The sequence below is a fragment of the Oncorhynchus nerka genome, linkage group LG25, assembly GCF_034236695.1.
Source record: "Oncorhynchus nerka isolate Pitt River linkage group LG25, Oner_Uvic_2.0, whole genome shotgun sequence".
In the NCBI taxonomy this organism is placed as follows: Eukaryota; Metazoa; Chordata; class Actinopteri; order Salmoniformes; family Salmonidae; genus Oncorhynchus; species Oncorhynchus nerka.
The window spans coordinates 25,167,021-25,182,323 of NC_088420.1; the positions used below are offsets into that span (position 1 = coordinate 25,167,021).

At 45.1% G+C, this 15,303-nt stretch overlaps 1 protein-coding gene across 1 annotated transcript in view; it reads left to right on the plus strand.

Moving 5' to 3' along the window:
• LOC115109271 (A disintegrin and metalloproteinase with thrombospondin motifs 20-like) overlaps positions 1-15,303 on the plus strand; it is a 159,495-nt gene that overhangs the window by 63,495 nt on the left and 80,697 nt on the right. The window contains exons 10-11 of the mRNA XM_029633998.2: positions 3,583-3,724; positions 6,139-6,243. Of these exons, the coding sequence (XP_029489858.2) occupies positions 3,583-3,724; positions 6,139-6,243 (247 nt within the window). The remainder of the gene's footprint in view (positions 1-3,582; positions 3,725-6,138; positions 6,244-15,303) is intronic.

The window sequence follows — 15,303 nt, forward strand, 5'->3', positions numbered from 1 at the left end:
CCTCGAAGCGGGCATGAAGTTATTTAGCTCATCTGGTGGGCTCATATCACTGGGCAGCTCTTGGCTGTGCTTCCCTTTGTAGTCTGTAATAGTTTGCATGCCCTGCCACATCCAACGAGCGTCGGAGCTGGTGTAGTATGATTTGATCTTAGTCCTGTATTGACGCTTTGCCTGTTTGATGGTTCGTCGGAGGGCATAGCGGGATTTCTTATAAGCGTCCGGGTTAGAGTCGTGCTCCTTGAAAGTGGCAGCTCTACCCTTTAGCTCAGTGCAAATGTTGCCTGTAATTCATGGCTTCTGGTCGGGGTATGTACGTACAGTCACTGTGGGGATGACGTCATCGATGCACTTATTGATGAAGCCAGTGACTGATGTGGTGTACTCCTCAATACCATCGGAAGAATCCCGGAACATATCCAGTCTGTGCTAGCAAAACAGTCCTGTAGCTTAGCATCTGTGTCATCTGACCACTACCTTATTGAGCGAGTCACGGGTACTTCCTGCTTTAGTTTTTGCTTGTAAGCAGGAATCAGGTGGATAGAGTTATGGTCAGATTTGCCAAATGGAGGGCGAGGAAGAGCTTTGTATGCGTCTCTGTGTGTGGAGTAAAGGTGGTCCAGAGTTTTTTTTCTGGTTGCACATTTAGCATGAGGTAAAATGGATGTAAGTTTCCCTGCATTAATGTCCCTGGCCACTAGGAGCGCCGCCTCTGGATGAGCATTTTCTTGTTTGTTTATGCAGCTCGTTGAGTGCCGTCTTAGTGCCAACATCGGTTTGTGATGTTAAATAGAATGCTATGAAAAATATAGACGAAAACTCTCTTGTTAAATAGTGTGGTCTACAGCTTATCTTGAGATTCTCTACCTCAGGCGAGCAAAACCTGTTATTTTCAAATAGACACAAACCGCCACCTCTTGTTTTATCGAAGGCAGCTGTTCTATTTTGCCGATGGACCGAAAACTCCACCAGTTGTATGTTATCCACGTCGTCGTTCAGCCACGACTCAGTGAAACATAAGACATTACAGTTTATAATGTCCCATTGGTCGTGTAGTCTTCAAATCAAATCAAATGTATTTATATAGCCCTTCGTACATCAGCTGATATCTCAAAGTGCTGTACAGAAACCCAGCCTAAAACCCCAAACAGCAAGCAATGCAGGTGTAGAAGCACGGTGGCTAAGAAAAACTCCCTAGAAAGGCCAAAACCTAGGAAGAAACCTAGAGAGGAACCAGGCTATGTGGGGTGGCCAGTCCTCTTCTGGCTGTGCCGGGTGGAGATTATAACAGAACATGGCCAAGATGTTCAAATGTTCATAAATGACCAGCATGGTCAAATAATAATAATCACAGGCAGAACAGTTGAAACTGGAGCAGCAGCACGGCCAGGTGGACTGGGGACAACAAGGAGTCATCATGTCAGGTAGTCCTGAGGCATGGTCCTAGGGCTCAGGTCCTCTGAGAGAGAGAAAGAAAGAGAGAATTAGAGAGAACATACTTAAATTCACACAGGACACCGGAAAGGACAGGAGAAGTACTCCAGATATAACAAACTGACCCTAGCCCCCCGGCACATAAACTACTGCAGCATAAATACTGGAGGTTGAGAAAGGAGGGGTCAGGAGACACTGTGGCCCCATCCGATGACACCCCCGGACAGGACCAAACAGGAAGGATATAACCCCACCCACTTTGCCAAAGCACAGCCCCCACACCACTCGAGGGATATCTTCAACCACCAACTTACCATCCTGAGACAAGGCCGAGTATAGCCCACAAAGATCTCTGCCACGGCACAACCCAAGGGAGGGCGCCAACCCAGACAGGAAGATCACATCAGTGACTCAACCCACTCAAGTGACGCACCCCTCCTAGGGACGGTATGAAAGAGCCCTAGTAAGCCAGTGACTCAGCCCCTGTAATAGGGTTAGAGGCAGAGAATCCCAGTGGAAAGAGGAGAACCGGCCAGGGCGAGACAGCAAGGGCGGTTCGTTGCTCCAGAGCCTTTCCGTTCACCTTCACAATCCTGGGCCAGACTACATTCAATCATATGACCCACTGAAGAGATGAGTCTTCAGTAAAGACTTAAAGGTTGAGACCGAGTTTGCGTCTCTGACATGGGTAGGCAGACCGTTCCATAAAAATGGAGCTCTATAGGAGAAAGCCCTACCTCCAGCTGTTTGCTTAGAAATTCTAGGGACAATTAGGAGGCCTGCGTCTTGTGACCGTAGCGTACGTGTAGGTATGTACGGCAGGAACAAATCAGAGAGATAGGTAGGAGCAAGCCCATGTAATGCTTTGTAGGTTAGCAGTAAAACCTTGAAATCAGCCCTTGCCTTGACAGGAAGCCAGTGTAGGGAGGCTAGCACTGGAGTAATATGATCATTTTTTTTTGGTTCTAGTCAGGATTCTAGCAGCCGTATTTAGCACTAACTGAAGTTTATTTTAGTGCTTTATCCGGGTAGCTGGAAAGTAGAGCATTGCAGTAGTCTAACCTAGAAGTGACAAAAGCATGGATTATTTTTTCTGCATCATTTTTGGACAGAAAGTTTTAGATTTTTGCAATGTTACGTAGATGGAAAAAAGCTGTCCTTGAAACAGTCTTGATATGTTCTTCAAAAGAGAGATCAGGGTCCAGATTTAACCCTACCTGGTTAAATAAAGGTGAAAAAAAAGCTAATCCGTTTTGTTATCCAATGATTGGACGTTGGCTAATAGGACTGATGGTAGAGGGGGATTACTCACTCGCCGTCGGATAATTTCAAGGCACCCAGACCTACGTTCCAGATTTCTCTGTTTCTTCTTCATGCAAATAACAGAGATTTGGGCCTTGATTTGGGCCTTGTCAGGTGTCTGAAGTAAATCCTATACATCCGACTCGTTAAAGAAAAAAAATCTTTGTCCAGTACGAGGTGAGTAATCACTGTCCTGATATCCAGAAGCTCTTTTCGGTCATAAGAGACGGTGGCAGAAACGTTGTGTACAAAATAAGTTACAAATAACGCAAAAAAACACACACAATAGCACAATTGGTTAGGAGCCCGCAAAACTGCAGCCATCTCAATCCTGCACCATCTTCAAAATCCTCTACTTTGTGCACAGAGAAATGTCTTTTGAATTAATATGTGGTTGGGATAGCTTTGTGTCTGCATGTAAATGCAGTTTTAGTCCGTGTGTATGATGCCTGGCTCCAGTTTCATAGTGACAGCATTAACTAATATTAGGTCTCAGTGAGGGGAAGTGGTGTCAATCTCACTGTTATGTAACATCAGACCAGACCACCCACATGGGACAAAAATGTTTACATTTGACTATCATCAGTCCTGGATGGTGACACGGAGATGTTTATTTTGTGATTATGAATAACAAAGATGACATTATCCTGACTACTCTGTTGTACTGTATGAATCTTGACTGATGAAGCACTTTGCGTGATGTAGCTTTTATGTGTGCTTATTTACTGGTTGTGTGTGTGTGTGTGTGTGTGTGTGTGTGTGTGTGTGTGTGTGTGTGTGTGTGTGTGTGTGTGTGTGTGTGTGTGTGTGTATACATGCAAATTTATGTGTGTATGTGTTACCTTTCAGCACAGGGTACGGAGAGTGCCTGTTGGACGAGCCAGTGAGCAGGACGTACGAGCTACCCAACCACCTCCCTGGTCAGATCTACAATGCCAACCGACAGTGTGAGCTCATGTTTGGTCCCGGATCCATGGTCTGCCCTTACATGGTGAGCCAGGTTTCATTCCTCACAACCAGGTGCCTCGTAAGGGATGTCCCGATTGGCACCCTATTCCCTATATAGTGCACTACATAAGGAATAGGGTGCCATTTGGGACGTAAACTCAGTCTATATCTCCAAAAAAGTGTCCTCAACCAAACCCCCTATGGATAATGATGTCATATGCTTCTGAGGTTCTATTGTGTCTTGTCTATGATAAGGCACTTGTGTTGAGATGATGAAGTCATAAGTTTATACAGTATAGACAACACTGTACTATACCCCCCTTCCCCAGTCATTGTTTTTAATTAGCTGTCTGTATGACACACAGCTTTTGTGGTTTTATGAGACAATTAGCTTTGTTCAGGGTTTTATCAGCTGCTGTGAGGGAAGCTGCTTTCCCTTCGAACAGAGCATAAGTCCTCATGTTGAACATGCTTTAAGACTTTATGCCCTCTCTGGTCTGGTTGGAGACTTCTGGAACACTGTGTGGCTAATCTATAGTGATAGTAACAGCTGCCCAAGGAGCTGTAAAAGTTACTGTCTGGTGTTCTAGAGGCTGAACTGTACATAAAGCCTGTTATACATCTCACAGTACTTACTACTGAGCAGCACAATAGAGCCTCCTGTCTGCCTGTCAATATTAGGGATTTGTAGTTTGGGGTAAAACAGTTCAATTATTCTCCTGCAGTGGGATTTTTGTAAAAGTTGTATTGTAACAGAGTTTAACGCTCCCTTCCTCTCTCTGTCTCTCCGCCTCTCTCCCGCATGTCTCTTTCTTCCCTCTCTCGCTGTCTCTTTCTTCCCTCTCCCGCATGTCTCTTTCTTCCCTCTCTCTCTGTCTCTTTCTTCCCTCTCTCGCTGTCTCTTTCTTCCCTCTCTCGCTGTCTCTTTCTTCCCTCTCTCTCTGTCTCTTTCTTCCCTCTCTCTCTGTCTCTCCGTCTCTTTCATTCTCTTTCTTCTCTCTCTCTGTCTCTTTCTTCCCTCTCTCGCTGTCTCTTTCTTCCCTCTTCTTCCCTTTCTTCCCTCTCTCGCTGTCTCTTTCTTCCTCTCTCGCTGTCTCTTTCTTTCCTCTCTCGCTGTCTCTTTCTTCCCTCTCTCTCTGTCTCTTTCTTCCCTCTCTCTCTGTCTCTCCGCCTCTCTCCCGCATGTCTCTTTCTTCCCTCTCTCGCTGTCTCTTTCTTCCCTCTCTCGCTGTCTCTTTCTTCCCTCTCTCTCTGTCTCTTTCTTCCCTCTCTCTCTGTCTCTCCGCCTCTCTCCCGCATGTCTCTTTCTTCCCTCTCTCGCTGTCTCTTTCTTCCCTCTCTCGCTGTCTCTTTCTTCCCTCTCTCTCTGTCTCTTTCTTCCCTCTCTCGTTGTCTCTTTCTTCCCTCTCTCTCTGTCTCTCCGCCTCTCTCCCGCATGTCTCTTTCTTCCCTCTCTCGCTGTCTCTTTCTTCCCTCTCTCGCTGTCTCTTTCTTCCCTCTCTCTCTGTCTCTCCGCCTCTCTCCCGCATGTCTCTTTCTTCCCTCTCTCGCTGTCTCTTTCTTCCCTCTCTCTCTGTCTCTCCGCCTCTCTCCCACATGTCTCTTCTTTTCTTCTCCTTCTCTTCCCTCTCTCGCTCTCTTTCTTCCCTCTCTCGCTGTCTCTTTCTTCCCTCTCTCGCTGTCTCTTTCTTCCCTCTCTCGCTGTCTCTTTCTTCCCTCTCTCGCTGTCTCTTTCTTCCCTCTCTCTCTGTCTCTCCGCCTCTCTCCCGCATGTCTCTTTCTTCCCTCTCTCGCTGTCTCTTTCTTCCCTCTCTCGCTGTCTCTTTCTTCCCTCTCCCGCATGTCTCTTTCTTCCCTCTCTCGCTGTCTCTTTCTTCCCTCTCTCGCTGTCTCTTTCTTCCCTCTCTCGCTGTCTCTTTCTTCCCTCTCCCGCATGTCTCTTTCTTCCCTCTCCCGCATGTCTCTTTCTTCCCTCTCCCGCATGTCTCTTTCTTCCCTCTCTCGCTGTCTCTTTCTTCCCTCTCTCGTTGTCTCTTTCTTCCCTCTCTCTCTGTCTCTCCGCCTCTCTCCCGCATGTCTCTTTCTTCCCTCTCTCGCTGTCTCTTTCTTCCCTCTCTCTCTGTCTCTCCGCCTCTCTCCCGCATGTCTCTTTCTTCCCTCTCTCGCTGTCTCTTTCTTCCCTCTCTCTCTGTCTCTCCGCCTCTCTCCCACATGTCTCTTTCTTCCCTCTCTCGCTCTCTTTCTTCCCTCTCTCGCTGTCTCTTTCTTCCCTCTCTCGCTGTCTCTTTCTTCCCTCTCTCGCTGTCTCTTTCTTCCCTCTCTCGCTGTCTCTTTCCTCCCTCTCTCGCTGTCTCTTTCTTCCCTCTCTCGCTGTCTCTTTCTTCCCTCTCTCGCTGTCTCTTTCTTCCCTCTCTCGCTGTCTCTTTCTTCCCTCTCTCGCTGTCTCTTTCCACACAGAAACAGTGCAAGAGGCTCTGGTGTACGAGTGCTGAGGGGGGTCATAAAGGGTGTCGGACACAGCACATGCCCTTGGCTGATGGGACAGACTGTGGACATGGAATGGTAGGACAGGATGCTGTATTTCTTCCATTGAAGTGTAAATTGATGGTACAATGACAAACACAGTGTATTATCTACTGTAGTTGATGCTCTTACAATAAATCCACTGTTGATGTTTTGCCTTTCCATTATCAATGAGAACATTTCAAACAAAATGTTAAACTCTGTATGAAATGGATCATGATATTCTCCTTGTCTGGAACTGACAGTAGTTCTCATGTTGAGTAGGGACTGTTTGTCCTCTTTCTAGGATCTTAATATGTGCCAGCTTGCTACAGCAAGAAAACAATCCTGGAAATGTGAATTATTATGTGCATTATAATTAATGAACATTTTTACAAGGGTTTTAGGGCTGGGCTTTATGGCCTAAAAATCATATCTCCATTTTTTCAAACTAAGCTTTGTTGCAAGAATAAAGGTCAATACACTGCATTTGCTACAGTAATCGAATGAATTCAAGGATGGTAAAATTATACCTACAGTAGGCTAAATATAGCTTTTTGGGGGCTAAATATTGGCCATCAAGTATTTTTATGAAAATGCTATTTTTGTTACAAATTTAACCAGAACCATGCATAATGCACATCCAGGAATAATGACCAACTTCTGGTAACAGGAAATATAGACAATTAACACAGGTCTCATAAACAATCTCTCAAACACAAGCCCACCTGCTCGTGTGTAGCCAGCTATTCTTTACATATAAAGTCTAGCAAACTTGGATCTATTTTCTACAAGGTAGAACAGTTGAATTGTTATGAATACAGCCTTCTGTCCGTCTCCAACTGTTTGAACAACATGGCCTGTTCACTTTGTTTAGGTTTTGAAATCAAGTGGCCTACCTGGATAAGAATATGCTTATTTCTCAGAATGAGAACGAGTTGCCAATTCCTTATTTAAAGGCATAGTTGTATGCTCATTGCACATTTATAAACCACAGACTAGACAGCTAGCACATAACAGTCTGGCTAAAATGCAGCAATGATTATTGATGCAGTCTGAATCCCTCTGTGAATTATTGGATGTCTATGCAGTCAGTATAAATTACTTTTCTTGGCCACAGTTAGTCCTATTGTAGCTGCTCATGGAAATGTGGTCAGGTTTTATCCCCAGTGAGTAACCTGAAGCATGAGCATTAGCGTTAGCTATGTTCTGAGGCCCAAACCATCATCAAACCTCATGTTCTCATCTCCTTGGGATGCTATGCTGATTAGCACTGTTGCGGCGGGGTAGGTGTTGGGTGCATAGTGACAGGCACTGTGGCTGAGGGAAAGAGGTGTGAGATGGGGCTGGGGGAGAGAGAGGGGTTAGACAGGGCTGGAGGAATGAGTGGTGAAATGGGGCTGGGGGAGAGAGAGGGGTTAGACAGGGCTGGAGGAATGAGTGGTGAAATGGGGCTGGGGAAGAGAGAGGGGTTAGACAGGGCTGGAGAAATGAGTGGTGAAATGGGGCTGGGGGAGAGAGAGGGGTTAGACAGGGCTGGAGGAATGAGTGGTGAAATGGGGCTGGGGTAAAGAGAGGGGTTAGATGGGGTTAGTGGAAAGAGGGATAAGATGGGGCTGGGGGATAGAGGGAGAGAGGGGGAGAAGTAGATGTGAAGGCCGGGACTTTGAAAGGAGATGCCGTCCGTCGTTCACAGTTGAGTCTCCTTATTGTGAACCTGTGACCCTAAAACCTCTTTACAAGGCGGGCGAGTGGGTCAGTTGTCAGGCCGTAACAGAGTCCAAGGCTGAGACACGCAGGGCCACGCTTCCTCTCCCTCCACTCTGCTCTGCTCAGCTCACACAATAGACCTCACATCGATGATTCCAAAAAGGAGGAGTTGGGGGAGGAGGAGGAAAAGGAGGGAGAGGTGGGCTACGAGTATTTGTTTGCATGTGGTGGTGGTGATGGGGTGAGGGTTAGGCGACCCTCCCCCAGGAGTCTTTCCAGAACAAAAAAAACCCCAGTGTGTGCCCATGTAAGCCCAATATGTTCCATAATGTCTCTGCATTTGTTCCCTGTTCCATCCTGCTTGGATTAGGCATGGATTACTAGACATCAATAAAGATCATTTAACTAGGGATGACTAACATCTTAATCCAACAAAAACAGCTTCAATATAATGTAACTGTCGTGGGATAGCAACTCTAAATACCTCTTGTCTCCTTAACTGTGTTGGATTGTGGGAGACCATCTTGAGAGGACACTGTAGTTTGGTCATGCCTGATTGTTTGCCATGACGACCACTATTCAGTATTCAGTATTCATTGACTTTTTTCACATTGTGTTACATTACAGCCTTATTCTAAAATGTATTAAATCGTTTTTTCCCCCTCATCAAACGACACACAATACCCCATAATGACAAAGCAAAAACAGGTTATTAGACATTTTTGCAAATGTATAAAAACATGTTTTTTTTAATATTACATTTACATAAGTATTCTGACCCTTAATTCAGTACTTTCTTGAAGCACCTTTGGCAGTGATCACAGCCTCGAGTCTTCTTGGGTATGACGCTACAAGCTTGGCACACCTGTATTTAGTTTCTCCCATCCCTCTCTGCAGATACTCTCAAGGTCTGTCAGGTTGGATAGGAAGCGTTGCTGAACAGCTATTTTTAGGTCTCTCCAGAGATGTTCGATAGGGTTCAAATCCAGGCTCTGGCTTGGCCACTCAAGGACATTCAGAGACTATTCCCGAAGCCACTCCTGCGTTGTCTTGGCTATGTGCTTAGGGTCATTTTCCTGTTGTAAGGTGAACTTTCGCCCCAGTCTGAGGTCCTGAGCACTCTGGAGCAGGTTTTCATCAAGGATCTCACTTTACTTTGCTTCGTTCATCTTTGCCTCGATCCTGACTGGTCTCCCAGTCCCTGCTGCTGAAAAACATCCCCACAGCATGATGCTGCCACCACCATGCTTCACCGTATGGATGGTACCAGGTTTTCTCCAGACGTGACGCTTGGCATTCAGGCCAAATAGGCCAAATACTTCAATCTTAAATGTTGTTTCCAGGTGACTATCTCATGAAGCTGGTTGAGAGAATGCCAAGAGTGTGCAAAGCTGTCATCAAGACAAAGGGTGGCTTCTTTGAAGAATCTCAAATATAAAATATATTTTGATTTGTTTAACACTTTTTTGGTCACAACATGATTCCATATGTGTTATTTCATAGTTTTATGTCTTCACTATTATTCTACAATGTAGAAAATAGAGAACCCCTGAATGAGTAGGTGTGTCCTAAGGCCTCTCTCTCTCTGTCTCTCTTTCACTGACTCATCCTTCTCACCTTACCCTTTCCTGGTCTTTCATACCATACATCCTGTACTCTCTTTCTGTACTCTCCCTCTCTATCTCTCTCTCTCTCCTCCCTCTCTCTTTCTTTCCAAACACTGTCTATTTTTCTCCCTCTTCCTCTCTTGCTCCCCCTCTCTCGCACTATGCTCTTTATCGCTACCCCCCCCCCCCCTCTCTCACTATGCTATTAATAGCTACCTCCCCTCCCTTCCTCTCTCACTCTGCTCTCTGTGTGCGGCAGACCCTCTTTTCTTGCGGGGAGCTGCAGTAATACGGTCATGTGACCCTCAGCGGTGCCTCTGTCATCTGGCCCAGTGGGTCATGTGCTAACGAGGGCATCCCATCACTTGTTGTCTATAAATACTGCCACCGCCCTCCTCCTCCTCGCATCTTCTTTGAAAGGGCCCTGCCTGTGTAGCTCTGGGGCCAACTAACACGGTCCATCAGGGCCTGTCAGCCCAAAGGCAGCCCTGCCTCCAGCCTGGCCCTGCCTGAATCTACAGGCCCTCTTTTTGACGAAAACAGCCTGTCCTCCCTCTCTGCTTCTCTTATCACCAGGGCAGGCAGCTTCACAACAGCTTGGTGGGTGGCCCAACTTGAATGAAGCAAATGTGCTGTTGTTGTTGCCCACCAATTATTAAGCACCCTGCCCAGTGTTTAGTTCTGAGTGTGTGGTTGAAGGAAAGCTCTGTTGAAAGTTTTTTTGTGTGATTTGTTCTGTGTGGTGTGATGGATGGAACTATCAATTGCGTTCATTTTCAAGACCATCAATTCTTCAGAGTTCTCCATTTTAGTTGAGCTATAAAGTTTCCTGAGTTATTTTCGTAAGGTTGTTTTGAATGACTTGTGTCAGTGAAAAGCTAGAGAGGAAGTCCTGGTTTTATTATTCCAGTATTCCTCATAACTACATTCTGCTCTCCTCTTGTTTCAGCCAATTAGAGAGAGATAGTGAAGTCTTGAAAAGCAGAGCCAGGCTGAGGCAGAATAGAATGTGTTGGCTGAGACGGTGAACGTTGGCTGAGGTGGCGAGTGTTTGCTTGGGCCCCTTGCAGCGATACAGACTAGTGTCGTACGATGCTGACTGTGAGCTTGAGGCTCTGGAATCTCTGACTCGTATCAATGTCACTCTCTGCTAATCTCTGCTATGTTTCCACTTTCCATCACCACAGACCTGTTGCTTTGGTTGAACAAGTGGATTATTGTTTTGCTGACATATACTTTCTCTGTGTAATATTGTACAATAGTGATGGTAGCTTTCGGCGACTCAGGATGGATTTAAGTTTGATTAGGTAGCAGGAGGTTGCTACGTGACTAATTGGGACGATAAAATACTAAGCCCTTCACAATGGAAGTTTTTTTTTAAGCATGCTCTATAATACATCATAACATTTCTTCCTAGCGAACTTTCTGATTTGAATCAACATATTAAGACAATTTAATACCTGAACATCACTATCTGCAATGAACATTATAAAGCAAATATAAGTAATAATCCGGAGAGGCAGATATCTACCTAAAGAGGAGGAGGTAGCCTAGTTTGACTCAATGTTGAAGATACCCAGGTTAGGATCTTAATAATTCCACGAGGAAGCTTTTGAAAATAAACCCATTTGAATATTAGACTCCTGTTGTCTTAACCTTTGTTATCTTTAACCTAGGATTGAATCTGTCTGTGAAATGAGAGAGGAATAAACAGCAAAGGTAAAAGTATCTGAAGTACAGGTGAATGGAACAGCTTACGGGCCACTAAATCAAACTAATGATAACTTTCCACTGCTGAGTAGAGAGGATCGTGTGAGGGGTTGAGGGGGTGACTCTCAGCTTCTGGTTGCATCACCCCTGTAAGCCCCTCACTCACCTCTTAGAACACGAGGAAGAACACCGTGTCCCATGATGTTTCACAATTCACTGAAAATAAGTTGATTTTTAAACCATATGCATACCCCAAATATAAAACCACTATAGCAAACACCATCTACCTCAACCTCTGCTCCTAACCTTAAAGATGGGGTGAAACAGTGCCACTGTCCGCCCCGCGGCCTTGTAATTGTTTTTGTTTTGTTGAAGAAGCAGAGCTGGAGAGCATTGCGCATCGTGATTATTAGTATGCTGCTGTTCCATCGCTCATAAAAATATGTCACAAATTCTACAGCACAAAGTCAGTCATGTCTGAGGTCTAAGAATAATAATGACTCGATGATCCAGGCCTTCTGGGAATGTTATAAAGTCCAAAAGTTATGGGCGGAGTAAGAAAAATGTCTGTCAGAAGTATTACAATGTAAATGTACTTTTAATCCGTCTGTCTGCATATTTCAAGACATGGCATATGAGGGTGCAGTGCGATACCCGATGGGTTGGGTGATACTTCTCGTCAATCATCCAAAAAAAGTATACTTATTAAAAAATGGAAATCGACCTATCCTCCATCGTTGACTCAATGGAAAGGTCAAATGCTTTATCTAAAAATTGAAAGTGCGTGGCCTACAGAGAGAAACAAAATAGTGCAGTTTGAGGCCATGTGGCGGAAAGTGATGTGGGCGCTGGAGATGGGTGTGTGTGCTAGTGGGTCTAGGCAGGTGTGATGTAGTTGATGTTTGTAGGATGTTGTCATTTGATTGTGTATGTTTTGTGTTGTTTATATATATATATATATATATATATATATATATACAATACTGTGCAAAAGTTTTAAGCAGATGTGAAAAGTTACTTTGCATTTTGTTAATTTATAAATATAATCTATTAACATGTCTATTTTTGAAAGCATTCTTACTATACAGAATGTTTTCACACCTGCCTAAAACTTTTGCACAGCACTGTATATACAATGAATAACATTTCGGGAAATCGGGTCGAGACTTTGTTTTCCATTATTATTATTATTATTAAATAGCCTAACTAAAATATGTCTTGTCTTGTTAAACTACAAAGAATTGCAGAAAATGAGTTTCAAAACAACATTTTCCTAAGTCCTCAAATGAAAGCAAATCAATCTGGTGGTGTATTTAACATAGGCTATCTCAATAAACAGTAATACAAATAAAAAGGGGGCATGACATTTTACAAATGTGAAAAAGAGGGCCTGGGCCAAAAAGGTTAGGAAGCAAGGATATGCATTTTCTTCCAATTAAATCAAATTGTATTGGTCACATACACATGGTTAGCAGATGTTAATGCAAGTGTAGCGAAATGCTTGTGCTTCTAGTTCCGACCATGCAGTAATATCTAACATGTAATCTAACAATTTCACAACAACTACCTTATACACACAAGTGTAAAGGAATGAATAAGAATATGTACATATAAATATCTGGATGAGCGATGGCCAAACGGCATAGGCAAGATGCAGTAGATGGTATAGAGTACAGTATATAGATATGAGATGAGTAATGTAGGGTATGTAAACATTATATAAAGTGGCATTGTTTAAAGTGACTAGTGATACATTTATTACATCCCATTTGTAATTATTAAAGTGGCTAGAGATTTTAGTCAGTATGTTGGCAGCAGCCACTCAATGTCAGTGATGGCTGTTTAACAGTCTGATGGCCTTGAGATAGAAGCTGTTTTTCAGTCTCTCGGTCCCAGCTTTGATGCACCTGCTGCTGTAGTGGGCCATGACCTCACCTTCTGGATGACAGCGGGGTAAACATGCAGTGGCTCGGGTGTTTGTTGTCCTTTATGATCTTTATGGCCTTCCTGTGATATCGGGTGGTGTAGGTGTCCTGGAGGGCAGGGAGTTTGCCCCCGGTGATGCGTTGTGCAGACCTCACTACCCTCTGGAGAGCCTTGCGGTTGTGGGAGGAGCAGTTGCCGTACCAGGCGGTGATATAGCTCCGAGGGCCCTCACCTCCTCCCTATAGGCCGTCTCGTTGTTGTTGGTAATCAAGCCTACCACTGTAGTGTCATCTGCAAACTTGATGATTGAGTTGGTGGCATGCATGGCCACGCAGTCATGGGTGAACAGGGAGTACAGGAGAGGGCTGAGAACGCACCCTTGTGGGGCCCCAATGTTGAGGATCAGCGGGGTGGAGATGTTGTTTCCTACCCTCACAGGGCGGGGTCGAGACCCAGGGTCTCAAGCTTAATGACGAGTTTGGAGGGTACTATGGTGTTAAATGCTGAGCTGTAGTCGATGAACAGCATTCTTAAATAGGTATTCCTCTTGTCCAGATGAGTTAGAGCAGTGTGCAGTGTGATTGCGATTGCGTCGTCTGTGGACCTATTGGGGTGGTAGGCAAATTGGAGTGGGTCTAGGGTATCAGGTAGGGTGGAGGTGATATGATCCTTGACTAGTCTCTCAAAGGACTTCATGATGACAGAAGTGAGTGCTACGGGATGATAGTCGTTTAGCTCAGTTACCTTAGCTTTCTTGGGAACAGGAACAATGGTGGCCCTCTTGAAGCATGTGGGAACAGCAGACTGGGATAGGGATTGATTGAATGTGTCCGTAAACACACCAGCCAGCTGGTCTGAGCATGCTCTGAGTACGCGGCTAGGGATGCCGCCTGGGCCGACAGTCTTGCGAGGGTTAACACGTTTAAATGTTTTACTCACGTTGGCTGCAGTGAAGGAGAGGCCACAGGTTTGGTAGCGGACCATGTCGGTGGCACTGTATTGTCCTCAAAGCGAGCAAAGAAGTTGTTTAGTTTGTCAGCAAGCAAGACATCGGGGTCCGTGACGGGGCTTGTTTTCTTTTTGTAGTCCGTGATTGTCTTTAGACCCTGCCACATACCTCACATGTCTGAGCTGTTGAATTGCAACTCTACTTTGTCTCTATGCTGACGCTTAGCTTGTTTGATTGCCTTGCGGAGGGAATAGCTACACTGTTTGTATTCGGTCATGTTTCCAGTCGCCTTGCCCTGATTAAAAGCAGGTGTTTGTGCTTTCAGTTTTGCGCGAATGCTGCCATCAATCCACGGTTTCTGGTTGTGGGTGGTTTTAATTGTCGCCATGGGTACAACATCACCAATGCACTTGCTAATAAACTCTCTCACCGAATCAGAGTATACATCATTGTTGTTGTTCGACGCTATCCGGAACATATCCCAGTCCACGTGATTGAAGCAATCTTGAAGCGTGGAATCAGTTTGGTTGGACCAGCGTTGAACAGACCTGAGCATGGGCGTTTTCTGTTTTAGTTTCTGTCTATAGGCTGGGAGCAACAAAATGGAGCCGTGGTCAGATTTGCCGAAAGGAGGGCGAGGGAGGGCTTTGTATGCGTCGCGGAAGTAACAATGATCCAGAATTTTTCCAGCCTGGGGCGCGCATTCGATATGCTGATCAAATTTAGGGAGCCTTGTAAATGCTGCCTCAGGATATGTGGTTTCCAGTTTACATATTGTCCAATAAAGTTCTTTCAGGGCCGTCGAGGTGTCTGCTTGGGGGGGTTGTACACGACTGTGATTATAATCGAAGAGGATTCTCTTGGTAGATAATGCAGTCGGCATTTGATTGAAAGGAATTCTAGGTCTGGTGAACAAAAGGACTTGTATGTTCCTGTATGTTGTTATGATCACACCACGACTCGTTAATCATAAGGCATACACTCCCGCCATTCTTCTTACCAGAGAGATGTTTGTTTCTGTCGGCGCGATGCGGGAAGATACCAGTTGACTGTAACGACTCGGATAACGTATCCCGAGTGAGCCATGTTTCCGTGAAACAGAGAATGTTACAATCTCTGATGTCTTTCTGGAAGGCAACCCTTGCTCGGATTTCGTCTACCTTTGTTGTCAAGAGACTGGACATTGGCTAGTAGTATACTCGGGAGCGGTGTGCGATT